Raw genomic sequence first — 23,802 nt, 5'->3', positions numbered from 1 at the left:
TGCAGTGGTCAAAAGGTTACTTCAGTATTTGCAATAAATAAATAAATAAATAAATAAATAAACAAACTAATTAATTCAAAAGATAAATAAATTAATTAAATTATTCAAGGACATTTGTGGGATGGTGGCATTTGTGAATTCATTTTCACTTAATGCTTTATTCTGGACTGGATCTGAATTGGGTGTGTATGTGTTTGGGTGTGTATGTGTGTGTGTGTGAGTGTGTGTCTGAGTGTGTGTGTGGGTGCATGTGTGTTACCTCTGTTCAGAGTAGCTGAGCTGTTGATTTCTCCAGTGATGAAAGCCGACTCAGACTGCTTCCTTACAGTGTCGTTCCACATCCTCCGAATACGACTCTGAGAAAAAGAGAGAGGGATAGAGATAGATAGATAGAGAGAGAGAGAGAGAGAGAGAGAGAGAGAGAGAGAGAGAGAGAGAGAGAGAGAGAGAGAGAGAGAAAGATAGAGAGAGAGAAAGAGAGAGACAGAGAGAGAGAGAGAGAGAGAGAGAGAGAGAGAGAGAGAGAGAAATTGAGAGAGAGAGAGAGAGAGAGAGAGAGAGAGAGAGAAAGAGAGAGAGAGAGAGAAAGAGAGAGACAGAGAGAGAGAGAGAGAGAGAGAGAGAGAGAGAGAGAGAGATTGAGAGAAAGAGAAAGAGAAAGAGAGAGAAAGAAAGAGAGAGAGAAAGAGAGAGACAGAGAGAGAGAGAGAGAGAGAGAGAGAGAGAGAGAGAGAGAGAGAGAGAGAGAGAGAGAGAGAGAGAATTAATGTGTGTTAATATGAAAATAAAGTATATCCATCTTCCTCTAAAACCCTCAGCTTGTTTTTGCCTGGCGAATCCCACAGGACTTTTGGAAAGGGAAAATATTTCTGTGGCATCTTTCAATACTTCATATTTTTTGGAGACTGCTGATGGGTTGAAAGGTTGAATGCTATTTTTTGAGCAGAACATGGGAAAATGTTTTTCGATAATAAGAAGAAAAGGGGGAAAATAGCTCAAATAGAGGAGGAAGACAGGAAGAAATGAATAGGGTTGATGGATCGACCTGTCAGTTGCTGCTCGATTCTGATTGGTCAGAAACTGTTGATTCATTTTCTACCGCAGCAGCTCTGGCAGTATTGCGGCTGCAGGGTTTATACAGCACTTGTTCTCATATAGGACTGTTTTTATAGTAACACGCAGTACTTATTTGGAGGATGTGTGTGTATTTGTTGATATGGTGAACATGTACTGAGTCTCCTGTGTTACATAAACTTTACAACTTTACATTATATTTCAATACATTTTCATGACCGCTCACATTTTACCGTTTCTCTACCGTTAACAGGACCATTGTTGTGCCATTGTTTATTTCTAAATGTGACATTTATCATCTTTTTTGTCAAACCGCTGTAGTATATGAGGAATAAAACAATTGGAAGATGTTGTTACTAAAAAATAATCAACTTCATGTGGAAAGAGTAGAAACATAGATCTGAAAACCGCCCGGTGCATCACATGAACTCTACTTCCAGCTAGTGAAGATGTTGAAAGGAAACGCTGTCTGCGTCGAGCTTGCAGCGTTCCTAAAGACTCCTCTCACCCTGCCCATAGATAGTTTGTCCCCCTTCCCCTTTGGTAGGCGCTTGAGGAGCCTCCGGCCAAAAACCAGTAGATTGAGGAACAGCTTTTTCCCTAGAGTTGTCACCTGCCTCCCGATGATCGCCCAAACATCAAGCATCGCGTCAGTTCTGGCAGGCGACGTCATCAAGCGTGCATCAGCTGTTCATCAGCTGTCAACGACGCGCACCAATCCGGTTACAACATCCATATTACCCGACCATTTAAATTCCCATTCGTTGAGCCGCTTTCTAGCGCGTCGCTGCTGCTGCGACTTAAACTCCCTCCTCCAACCCCGACTCCACCGTGCCGGAACCCGTGTTCGCTGTACCAGTTTACGTCTTAAATCTCCACATATATTTCTCTCTCTCTCCCTCTCTCTCTCTAATTATTTAATTATTTATTTATCCATTTATTCATTTTTTTCATTTACCAAAAAAAAAAAAAAACAAAAAACCTCTATGCATGATTAATGGTTCTGTTATAGGGGAGGTCTATTCTATTTTCTAGTCGCTGCTCTCCCCGCTCGGCCCATGGATTCCTGCCCAGAACAGAACCATACCGCCAACACTAACTGTATGCATATCATCTAATAAATTCTCATTTGACAAAGTGGTCCTGACAGAACTGTATATTATGTCAATAGCACCTGTATATTTGTCGATATAATATATAATATATAACAGTGTGTATATGTCATGTCTCTAGCACCCAACCTGTATATCTTGTACATCCATTGCACATTCCTCTGTATATTATCCTGTTCATAATGTAAATACTCTAATCATACTGTATATACTTTACATCTTGCACTTGCTGCTTATTGCACTTCTGGTTTGATGCCAAACTGCATTTCATCGCCTTGTACTTGTACGTGTGTAATGACAATAAAATTGAATCTAATCTAATCTAATCTAATCTAATCTAATCTAATCTAATCTAATCTAATTTAATATGTGTGTGGGTGTTACCTGAGAGTTTGTAGAGTAGCGTCCAGGTGTCCGAGCTGTGCTGGTCTTGGTGGAGGTCGAAATAGTTGACTCCACACTCTTCCCACTGCAGCAGTGTGTACGAAGGCACCTGCCATACTCCTTTCTCACCTGAAAACAGACACACACACACAATATATATATATATATACTATAATATATAAATATTAGCAAAAAATGCAGGTTTTGTGTTTGTTTTTGTGTGAGATGAGAGAGAGAGAGAGAGAGAGAGAGAGAGAGAGAGAGAGAGAGAGAGAGAGAACAATTAAATGTTGTGATCAGACATCCAATTAAATAGACATCTTATTTATGTGACTTAAATAGTTAGCGTGCTGGCTGACCTTTTCACTGGTATAAATGCATCAACAGCTCATGCCCCCCCCCCCCCGCCCCCCAGCCAACACACACACAAACACACAAACTCTTTTTCTCAATTGAGTTATTAGGCGTCAGGGATTCTAAATGCATCGCTGGATCCAAAAACCTTTCCACTCGAGCATTAACATAGCTTCTCAGAAGCAGACTCCCACTTGCGCCTTGCAATAATAAGGCTGTAATTGCTTTTTAACAAAGTTAAGACGGACACCGTGTTACTGTTTGTGCAGCTGTTGTAGCCAGTCGTACACTACCTGCTATTTCATAAGTGCGTCTCGACGGGCGAGTCAAACCTCAGACATGTCCCAGAAGACTGTAAAACAACAGGGTCTGAGAAGATTTTAGAAGGTTTTATTTCTAATACTGCCTCTGCAATCTGAAAACTTTATTAATGCTGAACTGAAGCCAAGCCCTGCTTTCGAATAGGGGATTTTCCTCCATTATTTTCTCACCCACCAGCTGGCTTTCTGTCTCATCTTACAGATTTTAACTTTAATACGGATACTTTGTGTAAATGCAGTAAAACTGCGCTCACATTTTACACATATGCACTTTATTCATAAACACTCCGACTATATTCACGACATCAGTCATTTTTATAACTCAGCATAAGTTTGCATGTTTTCAAACTGCTGCGTCACAGGGCAGCATAACACAGTCAGAGTAAAGCCATATCTTCCAGAGCCTCATGATTGGCTAATGCTACTGATCCCTCACGCTTAAAGAGTACGGCCAATCGTAGCATTGTATCGACGTCCTTACAGTTTCTGAGCTTTTCCTCCTGAGAAACATTGCTACAGTATCTATGATTTAAAATTATTACATGCAGTTGTCTCATGTAGCCAAAGCTTCAGACTGACGGTACACTGATAGCAGTTTTTATTGACCAATGGTGTGGGCAGTGGTGGGATAGTGGTGTGGCAATGGTGGGATAGTGGTGTGACAATGGTGGGATAGTGGTGTGGCAATGGTGGGATAGTGGTGTGGCAATGGTGGGATAGTGGTGTGGCAAGGGTGGGATAGTGGTGTGGCAATGGTGGGATAGTGGTGTGGCAAGGGTGGGATAGTGGTGTGGCAATGGTGGGATAGTGGTGTGGAAATGGTAGGCCAGTGGTGTGGCAGTGGTGGGACAATGATGGGATAGTACTGGGGAAGAGTGTGTGTGTGTGTGTGTGTGTGTGTGTGTGTGTGTGTGTGTGTGTGTGTGATGCTTACCTTCTTCTGAAGAATGCAGTGGAAAATAAAGATGAACATCCCCTGCAGCGAGTTAAAGATGGTGAAGAGGTAGGCCATGATCACCGTGTTCTCATTAATGTACATGAGACCAAAAGCCCATGTCAGTCCAAGCAGACACAGTAAAGCGATGGCTCCAATCACCCATGATCTGAAAGAGAGAGAGAGAGAGAGAGAGAGAGAGAGAGCGAGAGAGAGAGGGGAAAAGAGAGAGGAAATTCATAGGAAAAGAGTCAGAACGACATGGTGGAAGAGAAAATTACTGCAAGGAAAAAGCATACACACAAAGAACAGAAGAAGAATGGTACAGGACCCCATTAATGACTGAAGCCAGTTCACATTATCTAGGGACATTACGATGCTGTTGTTTTAGAGGCTCGTATTTGGACTTGGAACGACGGCAAAAGTGGAATATAAACAAGCCGTGAGCGCGGGTCATTATTCGCTCGGAATCGAATGTCCTGCTGGCTGCCGCCTCGACGTCTTCGTGTCTGCTAGGCTGTACTTAGCGCTGAAATTCACAACCATTTACAGATGCCATTTATGCGTTAAGATCTTCCTCGCTCACTCACTAACTCACACACTGTGTGTAAATCATTTATACAGAGCCCCACGTTACAGTGACAGTAAAGCATGACATTAAACCTAGATCGTTAGCGATAGTGAAAGAGAGAGAGAGAGAGAGAGAGAGAGAGAGAGATCATGGGCTGGAGAAAGAAAGTGTATCATGGAAGTGGCATTAGCTTATTATGTGTTCATCCTAGCATGTGTCAAATCACTCGTGTTAGTTGCGGTTCGTTGCTCATGGGCTGTGTATGATGAGAAACAGCACAATAGCTATGATACAGCTTTTAAAGCTACTTAGCAACGTGAAAATCGAGTGTTATATTTCACAGTAGCTTTCTAGTCAGATTAGCAAATCAAGCTAACTCTATTAGCCTCATCCCCTCACCAACTTCCTGCAAAGCTTCCTTATTTTCCATAATATTCGCATTTGAGGAGGGGACGTTTAGTGCAGGATGAGATGAAAGCACAGTTCCAAGCTTTTCTTCTAAGACAGGAACATAACTAAATATTGTCAGCGGGGAAGTAAAGGAACATCGGACCACATGGGACATGGGATTAGTCAGAGGACGTGTCATTAACAGGTCATCATGTAGAAGTGCTTGTCATGCTGTCAGCGTGTTGCCTGGTACTGAAATCATGGCTGCATGTTACACGTGTGAATAGAAAGTGAATGGCTCTTTGGTCTTAATGCTATTTTCTGACCAGATCTGATTTCTGATATCTGACATTAGTTTGTTACAGAACACAGTCCTGAATAATGTGTTCAAGCTTGCTATAAAGGACATTTTTCAGCCACACACACACACACACACCTTTTCGTTTCTTTAAATTTTGTTTTTTAACTTTAGCTATTAACCGCGTTTGGTCATTTCTTTAGAAAGCGCCAGACAGCAGTCGTATTGTTTGGCTTTTAATTCTGCCCCACTATCCTCCTTTACTGTGATACTCCATTGTTCCATCCTGATGTGGTGTCGGATTGATGTGAAAGGCAAATTCATGAAACACAGGGAATCAAACATGTCAGACTGAGTGTGTCGTTTGTCAGTTGACTTTACACACATGTCGAATTTGAAGAAAACGTTCAGACTTAGGACACTTTGTAAACATGTCGCATGAACGTAGATTTTGTCACGTGCCAGCATGTACTGTATGTTGGTTCACAATAGAAAAAAAAATGATCTCAACTCGAGAAGCCCGGTATCGATGTGCGCCCAGCAAAGTATTTCAGCTGACTGACTCAAGCACTTGACAAAATGTTGAAGCACAGTCCAGAAATATGGGGAAGAAAATGGCTTTAGATCAACGATCCTCAGTTGCATCCAATGACATGCATTTATGCATTTATGTTGTTTCAATGTTTTCGTTTTTTTTTTTTTTTTTAATCAAAAAATGTCATTTAATTCTTAAATCTCATTCCAGCCAGGAAGCCAAAGTTGGAAACTTTTTTTGTATGTAAAAAAAAAAAAAAAAAAAAAAAAAAAAAAAAACAAGATGGCCGACAAACGGACAACAAAAGGACAAGCAATACGAGAATTCTCAGCCGCCGCTCGTTTGCGGGTCTTTTTATAGGATATGAAGGGAAAAGTTCATAGACATCACAGATTTACAGTGAACGCAAATCATACAACGGAGATGAAGGAGTAAAGGGAGAGAACTCGCTCTGATTGGCCAGAAGCCTTACCAGTGGTCATGTGTAAGTTTCAAGCTTCAACAGAAGTCTGAAATAATAAAAGAAGGAACAGGAAAAAAGAGAAGACAAAAGAAAAGAAAAGAAAAAGGCAAGTCAGTGAGAGATGAGCCTGATGAATGATTCATCAGCGTCATAAATAAACTACAGCAGAACTCGAAGAGATGGAATACATAAACAGGAAGGATGGAAATAAATAAATACAGAAACACACATTTGATAATGGTGGCATAAATAGATTTTTTTTTTTTCATCACACCCAATTTCACACTTAAAAGACATTCAATGATTTTTCATTTTTTTACAGCTGAGGTGTGACACCTATCAGTAAAATGACAAATAATACCCACATATTCCGAAATCGGAACGTTTCCAATATATTGTAAAGAGATCTTGAGATGTTTTCAGTTTATCTGGTGATATATTATATAGTATTTTTCTTTTTTTTTTCAATCAAATCAAATAGACACTTTCAAAAGAGACACAATGAAAGAGTCGGGTCCAAAGATCTTAACTTTATGGCTAATTTTCCAGTGTTTTCTGTAGCACATGGAAACAATACGAGGAAATAAAATCTCATCCCTGAATGTAAATTGCTAAAGCTACATTCACACACAGAGCTGCTGTATCAGCAGTCGCTGTACTATGAAATTACCCAGTAGGCATTAATGCTACTTGTTGCCGTGGAAATAATATTTGAATAAAGTTAAACTTTTCTTTTAAACTTTGTTGCATCGCTCATGTATTAAAGCACAGCCAAGAAATATGGGGGATAAAATGGCTATAGTTCAGCGATCCTCGATTGTGGCCGATCACGTGCATTGATATCTGTTATCCGAGTTTTTAATTTATTTACACTCTACTTTCTGATTTCCGCAAATAAAAAGGAAATTCAAAAAAGGTAATTCGAGTCATAAATCTGACTCCAGCCACAAAGCCAAAGCTGACAATACCCTGACATATACACTGAAAGTTGAGACCGAAATACAATATGGCTGACAGACAGAGAACAAACAGAATAAAGAACACAAATCGAAAGAGAATTCTTACACACCTCGGTTTTGCAGGACGTTTGTAGGATGGATGGGACATTAAACATGACAGATTTACAGTGAACTGGAGTGACTTGGTGCAGCTCTCATTGGAAATAAACGATCTCCGGTTGGCTTCGAGTCGCTTTTGTGTGTGAACGCCTCTTAATCTCACGAATGACAAGCTCAACCTGTCTGATATCTTTTCCCAAATTGGTTCATCAAGGTACTTTAAATGAGAATGACAGACAGACAGACAGACAGACAGACAGACAGACAGACAGACAGAATAGATAGTTAAATAGACAGACAGACAGACAGACAGACAGACAGATAGATAGATAGATAGATAGATAGATAGATAGATAGATAGATAGATAGACAGACAGACAGACAGACAGATAGATAGACAGACAGACAGACAGAATAGATAGATAAATAGATAGACAGACAGAATAGATAGATAAATAGATAGACAGACAGAATAGATAGATAAATAGATAGACAGACAGACAGACAGACAGAATAGATAGATAAATAGATAGATAGACAGACAGACAGACAGACAGACAGAATAGATAGATAAATAGATAGACAGACAGACAGACAGAGAGACAGAATAGATAGATAAATAGATAGATAGACAGACAGACAGAGAGACAGACAGAATAGATAGATAAATAGATAGACAGACAGACAGACAGAGCGACAGAATAGATAGATAAATAGATAGACAGACACACAGAAAGACACACAGACAGACAGACAGACAGACAGACAGACAGACAGACAGACAGACAGATAGATAGATAGACAGACAGACAGACAGACAGACAGACAGATAGATAGATAGATAGATAGATAGATAGATAGATAGATATACAGATAGATAGACAGACAGACAGACAGACAGATAGATAGATAGATAGACAGACAGACAGACAGACAGACAGACAGACAGACAGACAGACAGATAGATAGATAGATAGATAGATAGATAGATAGATAGATAGATAGATAGATAGACAGACAGACAGACAGACAGACAGATAGATAGATAGATAGATAGATAGATAGATAGATAGATAGATAGATAGATAGATAGACAGACAGACAGACACAAGTTGAGATATGTGAAGAAAGAATTTCACTGTGCTGTAATGTATATGTGACAAAAATAAAGGCTTCTATTCTATTGTTCTGGTTATGGTACTTGTATTCTTATAACAACTGCTCCCATGATGATATTTTCAAAAGTTAGTGCATGGCATGTAAGTACGATGAACATAAATTAAAAGAGAAAGCTAGCAGGATAAAGATATGTCTTTAGCCTGGATAGAAATTGCAGTCACGTCCTGTAGGAGCTATGGCAGAACGTTTCGGAGCTTATCGCCCCTGCACTCGGGAGGGCACACAGGGTACAGCTGGAATCAGAGGAACAGATTGTGTGAGCCAATGATTAAGAATAAATGATATTATTGAGTTAGGACAGAGCCAAAGTACGAAGGGATTTAAAGACTGCGGCAGACCTTGATAATGGTCCAGGTTTCTAATTTGTGATTTCTTTTATACACTTTTCTGGCCTCAATCTCCAGGATCTGGAAGGCTACAGTCTGTATATGTAGCTCCATGTGCTGGTTTTCAGCAGACAAACCTTTTCTTCTGAGCCAGACTGATAAAAATGAATTCACTGAATTACTGGATGTTATTTAAAAACTTTAGCTTGAATGAGATAATCTAACAGGCTACAGGAAATGATCTGTGGTTGGTCATCTGCCATGTCAATCAAAATGCCTTTATGTGAAAATTTGTGCTTTCAGCCATGTTTATTCACAAACCAAGCCAGCGCCATACATTTCTTATTTGTTCTGAATAAGAAAATAGAATTTTGTTCAGAATGTAGCCTGTGCAGCTTCTGCAAACAGACAAGGTCTCGATTTGACTCGACAAACACTTGGAGATGTTCATTCATTCATTCATTCATTCATCTTCTACCGCTTATCCGAACTACCTCAGGTCACGGGGAGCCTGTGCCTATCTCAGGCGTCATTGGGCATCAAGGCAGGATACACCCTGGACGGAGTGCCAACCCATCACAGGGCACACACACACACTCTCATTCACTCACACACTACGGACAATTTTCCAGAGATGCCAATCAACCTACCATGCATGTCTTTGGACCGGGGGAGGAAACCGGAGTACCCGGAGGAAACCCCCGAGGCACGGGGAGAACATGCAAACTCCACACACACAAGGCGGAGGCGGGAATCGAACCCCCAACCCTGGAGGTGTGAGGCGAACGTGCTAACCACTAAGCCACCGTGCCCCCACTTGGAGATGTTGATAAGTGGTTTTCTAGAAGGAGTCTCCAGTGTCAAAGCTGTCTGGTGGAGGACGGGTAATAGTGAACTTCATCATGAAGTTTCAGGACTTTCAAGGACTTTTCAAGCACTATTTTGTTTTCAAGGACTATGACCGTTGAGTCGGATCTAGATTTGTGTCACCAGATTTATTGTGTTGTGGAGTGTTGATGATTCTGTAGTGCTGCTCACGGACATCGCTAATCAGTTCTTTCAGGTTGCAGGATTCATTCCCTTAAAATGTAAATTATGGCAGGACTTACTAAAGACTACATCGAAGGACATCCACGACAGACGGTTTTTAAGTTAGTTAGAAATGTTGTATTTATTACCTTTGTATCATGCAAGCACCTTTTAAGCACTACTAGATTAAAATGCCTGTTTTCAAGGTTTTTTAAAAAAAAACAAAACAAAAAGAAACAAAAGTGCACCAGGGACCTAACACCCTGAAGGTCCTTGAAGGACCAAGAACAAACCTAGTTTAAATGGAAATAGAAATTTAAAAAAATTACGACATTCTTAATTTAATAATTTGTTAGTGCTGCTAAATGTCTATGCTGTAAGTGAAACCAATTTTGGAAAGTAAAAACCTTAATTAACCATCCATTCATCCATTTTCCGGAGTCTATGCCAGTGGACTTGGGGCACAAGGCCGAGGGTCATCCAGCAAACCTTTAAATAAATTACCACGAGTGTAGGAAAAGAAGTTGGGAGATCATATTAGAATATAAATATTCTTCTTTACACTTCTTAAGCCATCGTACAGACAAACGTCGAGTGCGCTACTGTAGCTCCCGAGGCGATATTAAAAATGCTGAATTATTTCATAATGTTTCATACACGACATGGCTGCAGAGGTTTGACGTGTTTGCTCATTAAACAGATGTTTAGATGTCCCTCGTTTCTTCGGTCTCTAAACCTTGCACCTACAGTAAGTGTCTAGTGTCAACATGTGGCCTTGTTACTAAGCAAAGGTTTTTTTTTTCCTGCAGTATAAACTTTATAATATTTCAAATATTTTTTATAACAAGTTGAACTTTTTCACATCTTTTTTCCCATATCGTATCCGTTTTATCAAGCAGACGTTTGGTCTCTGTGGGAACACGCAAGTGTTTATATTTACGAAGAACGACCCGAGCCTGAAGATGCAGAAAACATCACATGTTTTGACTAATCTAGTCTCAGTTCTTTATTTGTTTATGTTTTTTTTTAATCCAGGTGTTGGCTTTCTCATTGTCAGGAAATTGTTTTCTACTTTATATCACCATATCCTTGGAGCAGATAATGAACACTTGTGTTTAAAGCATTTAGAACTGGACTACGATAAAATCTAAACCGTTTGCTGATCCGAAAAGCTACCAAAAATCTTTGAAATTTCAGCATGCACAATTTGGTGCTTGGATGTTATTGAGCATTCCATTAGAGAAGCTAAATCATCTGCTGCCTATTCCTGTAGATTTCTCAAGGTTTTGGGCTCTTTAAAGACACTCACACACTCACACACTCACACACACACACACACACACACACACGAACGCTAATAAGAAGTTGATCCTAGGGAGTTTCAGATCTGACAATAGTCTCTTTAACTTTAAACATTTAAGATCTTTAAGGTTCCAGGATTAAAGTAATCAATCCACATATCTATATTTCTACTCTTGAAGCCTAAGCGCTCCGTTAATGGAACCTGGATTAGAACAACGGTGTCATTATTGGTGCTGAGCTGGTAGCTTCAGTGGAAAGAGAATATCGTTAAGAAACATTAAAATTTTCCTTTCACTCGATTTTCCTTAGAAGCACTTCACACTGCGCTACTTCACGTCCCATTATCGACGTCTCCTCTTACTGCACATATGGCCGTCAGTACATGAGGGTGAAGGTTAAAACATGCTTCCTCTGAGACACCTGAAGCCAAGTGCTGCATCCTTTTTCTTTCTTCTTTTTCTTTTTAACATCTTATACCAGATAATTCTGCTCGAGTCTTATACATTTTATGAGATTGCCCAGTCCCACACTAATTGACAGTGGGTGAGAGAAACAAGGCCGTTCTCCTTTCACAAGGCAAATTATGCTTTGTGGGTGTCCTGGTCTTAGACGGCTGTGGTATCGGTAAAGATTTCACCTTCTGCTGTTGAGGATGGCTTCATATGGTTATAATATAGATTTGTGCACAAGTCACGCTTTCTTAAGTGGACAATCTCATCTAAATAATGCAGATTATCCTTTTCTGGACTTGTCTGCGCAACACCCACAAACTCTACTGCATCTGTGCACTGCACTACTGCATATTTGCTTATATATATATATATATATATATATATATATATATATATATATATATATATATATATATATATATTATATATTGTCACCGGCCACTTTATTAGCTACACCTGTGCAACTGTTCGTTAACGCAAATTTCTAATCAGCCAATCACATGGCAGCAACTCAATGCATTTAGGCATGTAGACATGGTCAAGACGATCTGCTGCAGTTCAAACCGAGCGTCAGAATGGAGAAGAAAGGTGATTTAAGTGACTTTGAACGTGGCATGGTTGTTGGTGCCAGATGGGCTGATCTGAGTATTTCAGAAACTGCTGATCTACTGGGATTTTCACGCACAACCATCTCTAGGGTTTACAGAGAATGGTCCGAAAAAGAGAAAATATCCAGTGAGGGCAGTTCTGTGGGCGCAAATGCCTTGTTGATGCCAGAGGTCAGAGGAGAATGGCCAGACTGGTTCGAGCTGATAGAAAGGCAACAGTAACTCAAATAACCACTCGTTACAACCGAGGTATGCAGAAGAGCATCTCTGAACACACAACACGTCGAACCTTGAGGCGGATGGGCTACAGCAGCAGAAGACCACACCGGTACTAGTAAGGTGTACCTAATAAAGTGGCCGGTGAGTGTGTATATATATCTATATATATATATACATATATATATATATATATATATATATATATATATATATATATATATTTCACTACTATTGCACACAACTAGATTTTAATCAAAAGTCCAGTTGTGTAGATGTAAGTGTGATAAAAAAAAATACCGCCTACACGCCACCTTGTCAAATTCAAACCAATAGAAAATAATAGATGGCGCTGCATCAATTGCTATTTTATTAACCGTCAAAGCTGTTTTAATAAATGATACTTAATTTAACACTAGTTCATGAGAATGGATAATTGAAAATAAAATACTAGACAAATAGAATTAAACTGAATTTGAAGGAACATCATGCATCCAATTATATTGTGCAAGAAAAAAATAAAGTAAAAGCAACTTCTGCACCAGGTTTAAAGGGATAAGCAAGGACTATATATATATATATATATATACGTATATGTATATTATATTTTTTCCAATAACCCTGATCGTCTCGTTGAATTCAGGTCACAAATTTTCCGAGCACCTTTTTTTTTTTTCTTTACCCAATTTCAAACATCAAAAGGAATAACTAAATGCAAATCCATGCCTTGTAACCTAGATTCAGACGTGACGCTCTCTTGTACTGCACTAGACAGGACTGTGCCCGCAGAAGTGTCCAGCACATCCGGTATTCCTGTTCACTGACCCCTCAATCCCATTCACACAAATCCAGAGGCGCTAAGAATGATGGGTGAAGTTTCTCTTAGGACCCGATGAGAGACCTTTAAGCATTCTGATATTTATTATATGTTTTTATGTGTAAGTCTGGGCAAGAAGTGGATGACAGTAAGGACAGTGAGTCAGAGTGTGTGCAATACTGACAACACAAGAATCATACACACACACACACACACACACACACACACACACAGACTTACTTGATGTTGTCCAGGCAACCGGAGTCAGGTTTCAGAATAGCAGTGTGGTGGAACATCTTGTAAAGTGCAATGCCCAAGAAAATCACATTCAGCTGCGTGCACACACACACACACACACACACACACACACACACACACACACACACACACACAGAGTATAAGAACACACTCATTTGCATGTTATAAAAATATTAGAAACATGAGTTGATAATATGGCAGTCTCACTCTTTGTCTTGCTATTTGTCTCTTTCTGTCTGTCTGTCTCTCGCTCTCGTTCTCTCTCTCTCTCTTTTCTTTTCAGCTGTGCAGTTGTCAGTGGTGTATTGTCTGTCTTGTGGGGGTTTTAAAGTTCACCCCAACACACCCTGACTTTCACATAATTGGTAAAATGTCTTCAGCAGACCATTATCTGCATCCCCTAGTGTGTGTGTGTGTGTGTGTGTGTGTGTGTGTGATGGAGGGAAAGGAGGAGCTGCTTCCTCGTTGTTACTTATTCCAAGACCATTAAGTGTTGTCCCAATGTTTCTATATGCAAGTGTATATGTGTGTGTATCTATATATGTATATACATTTATGTAGAACCCTGTGTGTAGGTGTGTGTGTGTGTGTGTGTGTGTGTGTGTGTGTGTGTGTGTGTGTGCACCATTATAATGAGCGTTGCAGGGCCAATGAAACTCCAGATGAAGTAGGTGTCTAACCGCAGCCAGCACCTGTAGAAGGCAGACAGGGAAAGAGAGAGAAAAAGAGAAGAGGAGGAGGAGGAGGATAGACGGAGACAGAGACAGACACAGTGAGCCAGAAATACCTCCCAACCTAAATGAGGTAATCTCAGACATTCCTGTTCATCTTGGTTTGATGAGTGCTACATCGTTAGAACCTTCTGGAATGTCGCGTAGTGCGCCAATTGTTCTGAACACAAATGAGTGACTGACAGCATGTAAGTGAATTATTAAACCCTTCATCTCCTTTAGATCACCTCTAAAGCCCAGCGTGTGTGCATGTGTGTGTGTGTGTGTGTGTGTGTGTGTGTGTGTGGCTCTGGCCTGAACCAATTGAACAACTAAGCATGCATTACCCATTACCCAGGAGCAGAGTCTGTATGGAAATGAATGCAGAAGCCAAATGAGATTATAAATACTTTATAGTCTCCAACAGGGCGTACAAATGATGTACAGCAGGACAAAGCGACGCAGACAGTACTTTTGTCGTTTATTTCATCGTTTACCAAGCTGATCATGTTTCCAGCCTCCTACTCGATGACATCATCCGTTCTCAAGGGACCGTGTACAACAGCTTCTTTCCACAAAGCGCAGAGTCTTTTTATCAATAAAAGAAAAAAAAACACTGGATGTCAGTAAAAGTCAACAAAATATCTATCTATCTATCTATCTATCTATCTATCTATCTATCTATCTATCTATTACTCTGTCTCTCAATCCATCTGCCTGTCTGTCTGTCCAACCCCACGCTTTCTATCTATTAGTTTATTGGTATTTAATTCTCCCCATCCGTCTATCTATCTATCTATCTATCTATCTATCTATCTATCTATCTATCTATCTATCTATCTATCTATCTATCTAATAAATCTATCTATCTATCTATCTATCTATCTATCTATCTATTACTCTGTCTCTCAATCCATCTGCCTGTCTGTCTGTCCAACCCCACGCTTTCTATCTATTAGTTTATTGGTATTTAATTCTCCCCATCCGTCTATCTATCTATCTATCTATCTATCTATCTATCTATCTATCTATCTATCTATCTATCTATCTATCTATCTATCTATCTATCTATCTATCTATCTATCTATCTATCTATCTATCTATCTATCTATCTATCTATCTATCTATTACTCTGTCTCTCAATCCATCTGCCTGTCTGTCTGTCCAACCCCACGCTTTCTATCTATTAGTTTATTGGTATTTAATTCTCCCCATCCGTCTATCTATCTATCTATCTATCTATCTATCTATCTATCTATCTATCTATCTATCTATCTATCTATCTATCTATCTAATAAATCTATCTATCTATCTATCTATTACTCTGTCTCTCGATCCATCTGCCTGTCTGTCTGTCCAACCCCACGCTTTCTATCTATTAGTTTATTGGTATTTAATTCTCCCCATCCGTCTATCTATCTATCTATCTATCTATCTATCTATCTATCTATCTATCTATCTATCTATCTATCTATCTATCTATCTAATGCACGTATGTATTTGGTTTATGGACTGTATATTATTAAGCTGGCTCTAGACTCCTGTCTTTAGCTGCGATGAACTCACTATGATGATGAAACAGTACTGAACTACTTATCTTACCTAATTATTATAACCTGTACACCGGAGTGAAATATGCACTCAGTTTTGCAAATGTTTAACGGGCATACTCACTATCACTAAGACAGCTAATGAAGGGTGTGAGAATTAGCTGAGCATTATGATGAGAAGTCTGAAATTCTTTTCCTTACGTAAACGAGCGTGCGATCTATTGACCCGTCCTGAGGGGAAAAAAGCAGAACTACACCGACTGTGGCAAATTCCTGAGTCATACAAATTTCTACGTCATATTTAAATGATGTCAGGACTAAATGATGCCCGGACTTTGGCCATGTGCCTTTTGTTTATGTTCTTTGTTCACGTGTCTGCCCCGCCCTTGTCTTTTCCTCCCCGCCTCTGCACACCTGTCCCTCATGTCTGTTAATTATTTGTATTATTTAATTGAGCCGCGTTGCCTTGTGCAGCGCGGAATCCTCTGTTGTCTTCGTCTGCTGTTGTCTTCGTCTGCTGTTGTCTTCGTCTGCTGTTGTCTTCGTCTGCTGGTGTCTTCGTCTGCTGGTGTCTTCGTCTGCTGGTGTCTTCGACTGCTGGTGTCTTCGTCTGCTGTCGTCTTCGTCTGCTGTCGTCTTCGTCTGCTGTCGTCTTCGTCTGCTGGTGTCTTCGTCTGCTGTTGTCTTTGTCTGCTGGTGTCTTCGTCTGCTGTTGTCTTTGTCTGCTGTTGTCTTCGTCTGCTGTTGTCTTCGTCCTGTTTAGTGTTCTTTAAGTTAATAAACCCTGTTTTTGTTTAGCTGTCCTGCATTTGGGTCCGTTTTTATCCCACATCCGTGACAGAAAAACATAAACAAAGGGCACATGGCCAAAGTCCGGGCAGAGTCCTGACAAATGACAAATGACAAATGCTTCCTGCTGAAATATGAATGTGAAGGAACCTCTCTTTAGGGGGTTCGTCAGCATCAGACCAACCGACCTTTACACAGTCTGCATCTGAGCTTAACATCAGCCAGCAGTTGGATTAACACCTGGATTTGCGCTGGTCTTTCTCACATTGTTGATAACCGACACGACGGTTTTAATAGAAACCCTGCTTCCTTTCCCTCATCTCGTCACTAGCAGTACTAGACAAGTTTACGTATATTTAACACCACTGAACTTTATTTATTAGGAATGCCTGAAAGACTGTGCTCAAAAAAAAAAAAGCTCAAAACTGGCACTTCCACAATGTCAGGTTTAATATTTTAATGCTAACAATAATTGATAATTGTGTTAAATTTAATTATCACAAAAAAGCACGACTATATGGACTGTTAGATAACCAAAGTATTGTTATTATTCACTTAAAATTCAGCTGTAATTTCACAATACTGCTAATTAGCAGTTCCAGTCTTCACAGCAAGTCCCCACCATCGTTAAACCCTTAAACGCTTGGGTTCTTGTTTTTCTTTTTTAAGCTACCAAGTACCAGTGATGACCCAATGACCCCATACACTTGCCCTCTTTCTCGCTCTTGTACCGCCAAGACGTTAACAAAGCGCGTTGGAGTGGCTTAGTAAACTTATCGAGACTTTTGTATGGTGCTAATGTTATAAGTAACCGCGCACTATTAAAAGAAGTGCCACACACTGTAGGTGACAGTAATTTCAGTGTAGGACTTATTACTATTCTTGCCATGGTTCACTGTGTCCTTAGAACAGACAGGTAGCCTGTTGTTTGTGTCAGCGTGTCGCCGTGCAATTTCATAATTGAATAAATTCACAACTTGTTGTGAAATGTTGAACTTCAATCATTTGTATTTCAGCTCAGGAGAGGAGTTGTGTGTTCTGCCAGGCCCCGACAGAGTCGGATAATGGACAATGATCGATGCCCGAATTGTCTGGGATCAGAGCATCTTCGACAAGCACTTAAAGAGCCTTGCCCTAACTGCAACATAAGTGGAGCAGAGAGTGAAGTGAACATCAGACATGGCAGCGGCGGCGCATTCTAAGAAGAATGACCCCAACATACTGGTATGTTCACAACGGGTCAGACGCTCTTATTAGTATGCATGATACATTTCTATGCAAGCAAGTTGAGGGTTTCACTCTACGGTGCAAAACCCTGTGCATGAGCACACTGCAAACTCTGTATAATGTCAGTTAGAAGATATGTGACAGCAATGTCTACTTGTCTATCTGGAGCACGTGTCAACTAGTCAAAAGTTTTCTAAAACACTCAGACTTCCAAGCAAAACGATGGCCCCATACTGGGATCTTGACTTGGTGCTATGCAGTTTGTACAACTTGTCAATAAAAAATGTGAATATAAAGGTTTTTTTTTTTTTTTTTACAACAGACTTGCAGGATTTATCACAATTTATAGCATGTTGTTTATTTGTTTGTGAAATACGTACATTTTAATTGTAATTGTTACAGGAAATTGTTTTTACTGTAATTTAACATTTGAAAATTCATTCATTCATTCATTCACTCATCTTCTACCGCTTATCCGAACTACCTCGGGTCACGGGGAGCCTGTGCCTATCTCAGGCGTCATCGGGCATAAAGGCAGGATTCACCCTGGACGGAGTGCCAACCCATCGCAGGGCACACACACACACTCTCATTCACTCACACACTACGGACAATTTTCCAGAGATGCCAATCAACCTACCATCCATGTCTTTGGACCAGGGGAGGAAACCGGAGTACCCGGAGGAAACCCCCGAGGCACGGGGAGAACATGCAAACTCCACACACACAAGGTGGAGGTGGGAATCGAACCCCGACCCTGGAGGTGTGAGGCGAACGTGCTAACCACTAAGCCACCGTGCCCCCCACATTTGAAAATTGATTGATTTATTTATTTTTTTACTGTTTTTAGAGATTTGGGTGATTTTATTACTAAATTTGTTTAGTAAACTTATGTTTAGAGTGAGTGGATTGTAAAATTTGGACTATATTTGTTAGTGAGTTTATAGTGTAATTGTGGCTGAATTTTGAAATTTAAAGTGTGATTGTTGCTGAATTTGGAAACATTAACGTTTGGATTGTTACTGGATTTCTTTTGGAATCTGGAAATTAAAAAAAACATGATTTTTGAACATGTATAAAATATAAAATTGTGACTGTTTTTTGAGATTTTGAATGTGAATGTTGCATTAATGGCCTGAGTGTGTACTCACACATGGTTTGTTCCATAGCTGCGGTAGTCGACGGCAGCTGACACGGCCACGATGAGCGCGGGTACGCCGTATCCGGTGAGGTAGAAATACTTGGTGCGTGAATATTCGCTCTCAAACACCTCCACCAGCATGATGTAGAGCTGCACACCTTCTAGAAACATCCATGTAAATGCAGCCAAGAAGAAGAAGTGAAGCAAAGCGGCAAACACTGCACATGCGATCTGAGAAAAACACACACACACACAGTACAGTACAGTCACAATATACCATAAAACATCTATTTATAAGCCACATATTTTATATGGTATTAAATTAAAGAACTTATATTACACGCCTTTTGCATGTACATAGATAATAAACATTTTCCAGGTGCAGCAGATCCCAAAAGACAGAGAAAAAGTATCAAAGCAACACAAAGCACTTAGCATTTAATGCTCGAAATTGAAAAAGCAAAGTTTCTGAAAGCAACAGATGGGTATTTCAAAAACAGTGGTAACAATCATACACAAATATGGATGCAGCCAATTCAACTCATTAAACATTTATACAGGCTGATTTTGAAAATGCGCACACACAAACACACACACACGCCTGTGATCACCTACAACGATGCTATTAGTTCATATTTCATGTTCTTGATTACAATTTTAAAGCAGGTCTCACTTAAATTAGTTTTCTCAATGGGTTTTCCACATTATTTCTCTCACACACTCGCGCTCTCTGAGGACGTGAGCAGGTTTTCCGTTATTAACAGGAGGTCAGAGAGCCACTCCACTCTGGTAATTAACGACAGCCAGGCGCCAATCCTAACCACTTACGGGATGGTGGGTGTATATGCAGGGGCGTGTGTGTGTGTGTGTGTGTGTGTGTGTGTGTGTGTGTGTGTGTGTGTGTGTTTCCCACCCCCCTCAAAAACAGATTTCCCTGATACAATTCCCTGATACAATTAAGAGACTTGCCGGCAGGGAAGCGTGTCACTATTTATCAACATTATAACATTAATAGCTATGTGAACACTTTGTAGCCTCACTTATATACAGTTATAACTGTAAATGTAATAAAGGCTCATGTATTCAGACACGTTCTTGATGTCAGAATTACTTCATCGTCTTCTACACGACTTAGAGAGAAATTAAATTGTTGCACAAACTTTTCCTCTTTCTTAATGAGAGAAGAAAGATATATATCAGAACCAAGCCAAAAAGTAATATTTTTAAAATGTGTCACATCGTTATTTTTATTTATACATAACGTCGATGTCGGGCGGAAACCTCGTATGTCCAAATTTGGTCAATTTCATATTTTTTCACATATCGATGCTATTGGTCAGTCCCCACGTGGGTCTGTTATTTTTACAAGTTATTACCCAATCTAAAGTCTTGAAAATAGCTTGAGCGCAAATCTCATAACTCCATTGGACACTTCAACTGTCCACCTCTTCCTCACTCCGAGGGAGAGCTTCACGGCATATTTCTCCTCAAGAAGAGTCGCAACGAATCAACACGTCTTCTGAGGTAAATGTCTTCAAAACACTGGGCTCAAAGAAAAAAAAATCTTGACCCCCGTTAGTTCTGGTGCTCGTCTGAGGACAGGAATTTAGCGCAAGACAATCCACTGTAACGTGGACTAAACCCTGTGCACTGCAGATAAGGTACGGCGTTTTTTTAATTTCCTGAAAAATAACGGTTTTGGAGATACGAGGATTCCGCCCGACAGCGACGATATGTATAAATGCGGAATTGTAGGAACACTTAAGTAAATTGGTTAAAACTCGAATTCTGCTCGGAAACCAACACCAGAAATTAGCCCTCGTTAATCATTTCTTCTAGTTGTATTTGCTACAAAACAGATAGTTTGGTCAATCTGAAGCTATACTACTAATCTTTTCCTGCTGTGAAGCTAAGATTAATGTTATGAGACTTCGTAGTGTTGAAGAATATAATCAACGATAAATAAATTGAAACTATATATTGAACAATGGACTTTGTGATATCGTGTTTATCAGAGTTTTATAAAACTAATACGTCACTCGTGGATTTGCTTTAGGTTGATTTTATGACTCGAACTCATTTTACACGGCAAACTCAGCCAGTATCAATCAAACTTAGGAGGTTTTAAGCACAATTTAGATTTAAATTCAATTCGAGTATTTCTCTCACGAGCCAAAATCTTTACAATGTAAAACTTTACATTGCCGATCCTATACATTAATTTCCATTAACGGTATTTAAGGAAATTTATTCCAAAATGAATTTGAATGCTAATTTTTCTGTATAAATTTATATCCGATGATTCCATGTTGCATGTGTATTACTATGCAAAATAATACGCAGTTATACAAACAGCCAATAGACTGAAAAAGGCTTGGGATTTGAATGGTACTTGGGATTTGAATGAGGCTCCACATAATCTAAACCTAACTGTTGTAACAAATAACTGATTACAAACAAAAGATTAAAAACGTTCTGTTATTTATCCAAGAGATTACCAGCGAAGTGTTGATTTGTTTTGTTTTTATTTCACTGTCATGGGAAAATCTTTAGGACTTTTTGGATTTGTGGTAATAGCTTGTTTCCTTCTGTTGACGAAGTGCCTTTTTAAGCTGTTATACAGTCATGAGATCAGAAATGGCTTCAATAGCATCTCCAAACTATTTGAAATGGAAACTACAGTACCAGGCCCGGCTCCACGGGGGGGGCAGAGTGGGCCTGGCCCACCCAATCAGAGGCTTGGCCCACCCTGGCCCCACACCACATAACAGCCAATCACAAAATTGGTGCGATATTCAATTCAGCTCGAGATACCTAATTTTCTAATTTCTGCCCAACCCCCTTTTTTCCCCTCCTAGACAGACCCACTTTAGCTCTCCAGGACACAGCTACCACCTCCTCATCCATTTGCGGCAATGAGGTCGGAGAAATGGACGAGTCGAGTTCATCTGCAGCTTCCGATGGTGTCAAACGCACAAAAGTACAAAAAACCCCCCAATCCGACCGGCCCACCTGGAATATCGCTTGGCCCACCTTTCATCTCATATCTGGAGCCGGGCCTGTACAGTACACTAAGAAGGATTGCTTACGAATGGAGAGAGCCTTCAGAATGGTGGACAGTCTACCTAGGAGGGGCGTCCTAGCAACTTTAGTCTAAGATCAGACCGTTTAATTGCTCAGAGGAATAAAAAAATGTTTCAAGAGTTATCACGGCTTTCATGGAAATACGGCTAGGAAAAAGGTGCTTCTGTTCAAATATGGCTGAATGAGAACAATATAATAAGCTGGAGATCATGCACAATGCCATGATTTCTAGTCACCACAAACACCTCGTGTCAACTGTCAAGTATGGTGCGGAGAGAAGTGAGGATCTGAACTCGTTTAGAGAAACAGGACCTGGTAAACTTGTAGTCGTTGAGACATCGATGATCTCTACTTTATACTGGAAGATTCTTAGGACAAACGTGAGGACATCTACCTGTCAGTTTAAACTGGGACAAAACTGGGTCATGAAACAGGACAACGATTCAAAGCACACCGGTGAACTGACATCTTGAACGGCTTAAGAAAAAAAAAAAAAATCCAGGTGTCACAACGTCCCGGACAAAGTCAGGACCTCAAGTGTGTTGAGATGCTGTGGCAGGATCTCGAGAGAGCTGTGCATACACAAACGCCCTCAAACAGCAATGAACAACGACGCAATGTTAGAAACACCGTGAGAGACTTGAATCGATACTGAAAACATTTCCTTTATGTTAGTGCTGCTGAATTGTAGGGGGTTTTGTACGGTTTTGTTCCACCTAGAATCCGATATATTGATTTGAGTTTGATGGAAAATGTCTTTTTCACATGACTGTAAAGTTAAATGTAACTGTAAAGGAATACATGTAGAATAAACTGTGAAATAATAACAATTCACATATCGGTTTGCAATGATTTGCTGAATATTTAGATGATTAGTTTATACTATATCATGCACCATAGTGTTTTGTTGCTTAAATATTTGTGTGTGTGTGTGTGTGTGTATCGTGTGTGTGTCTTACAGGCTGGTCTGAACGGTAGATGCCGACGAGGAAGAGCGTCTCTGCGATGAAGAGCGAGATACACAGGTTCTTGTGTATGGTGTTGCGGTCGCTCTGCAGGCCACGGAAGAAGCAGAAGGTAAAGATGCAGATGAGCAGGCAGACAAGCGAGAGCAGAATCCCCACCCACGTGATCATATCCAACAAGGTTGTTTGCATCTGATCTGCATTCTGTGTGACAGAGAGAGACAGAGAGAGACAGAGAGAGAGAGAGAGAGAGAGAGAGAGAGAGAGAGAGAGAGAGAGAGAGAGAAGAAACATGTGAGAGGAGAGAAAAACAATGAGAGGGGAACAAAGGAGAGAAATACATGAGTGTGAGAAACCATGGAGAAGAAAAAAGGAAGAAAGTTAAAAAAAAAAAAAAGATGAACACAGATGAAGAAATAAACTGAAAGAGAGGGAATTACAGATAATTTAACCCTTTTGCACCCTTCGCAAACACTACTGTATGTCTTTTGACATTTTTGTACACGAAAAACACCTAAAGGTGTTAAATTCGTACACAACCAATTAAAAACCGGGTGAAAATTCTGAAAGCATCTCTCCAAAGTACGTCACAAAAAAAAAAAAAAAAACATTCCATTTGCTGAAACACAAAAATGTACAAAAATGGCACGAAGCAT

The 23,802-nt window shown here is 39.9% G+C and overlaps 1 protein-coding gene across 1 annotated transcript in view; it reads right to left on the bottom strand.

Annotated features, from left to right (window-relative positions):
- adgrl3.1 (adhesion G protein-coupled receptor L3.1) overlaps nucleotides 1-23,802 on the bottom strand; it is a 187,509-nt gene that overhangs the window by 14,341 nt on the left and 149,366 nt on the right. Inside the window, exons 15-21 of the mRNA XM_060864480.1 lie at nucleotides 23,141-23,350; nucleotides 19,108-19,328; nucleotides 14,306-14,372; nucleotides 13,663-13,754; nucleotides 4,179-4,347; nucleotides 2,571-2,699; nucleotides 260-356 (exon numbers count right to left, since the gene is read on the bottom strand). Coding sequence (XP_060720463.1) covers nucleotides 260-356; nucleotides 2,571-2,699; nucleotides 4,179-4,347; nucleotides 13,663-13,754; nucleotides 14,306-14,372; nucleotides 19,108-19,328; nucleotides 23,141-23,350 — 985 coding nt within the window. The remainder of the gene's footprint in view (nucleotides 1-259; nucleotides 357-2,570; nucleotides 2,700-4,178; nucleotides 4,348-13,662; nucleotides 13,755-14,305; nucleotides 14,373-19,107; nucleotides 19,329-23,140; nucleotides 23,351-23,802) is intronic.

This window comes from Tachysurus vachellii, chromosome 2 (assembly GCF_030014155.1).
Source record: "Tachysurus vachellii isolate PV-2020 chromosome 2, HZAU_Pvac_v1, whole genome shotgun sequence".
In the NCBI taxonomy this organism is placed as follows: Eukaryota; Metazoa; Chordata; class Actinopteri; order Siluriformes; family Bagridae; genus Tachysurus; species Tachysurus vachellii.
The sequence above is the reverse complement of the archived record's forward strand: the minus strand, read 5'-3'. Positions and strand labels throughout refer to the sequence as shown.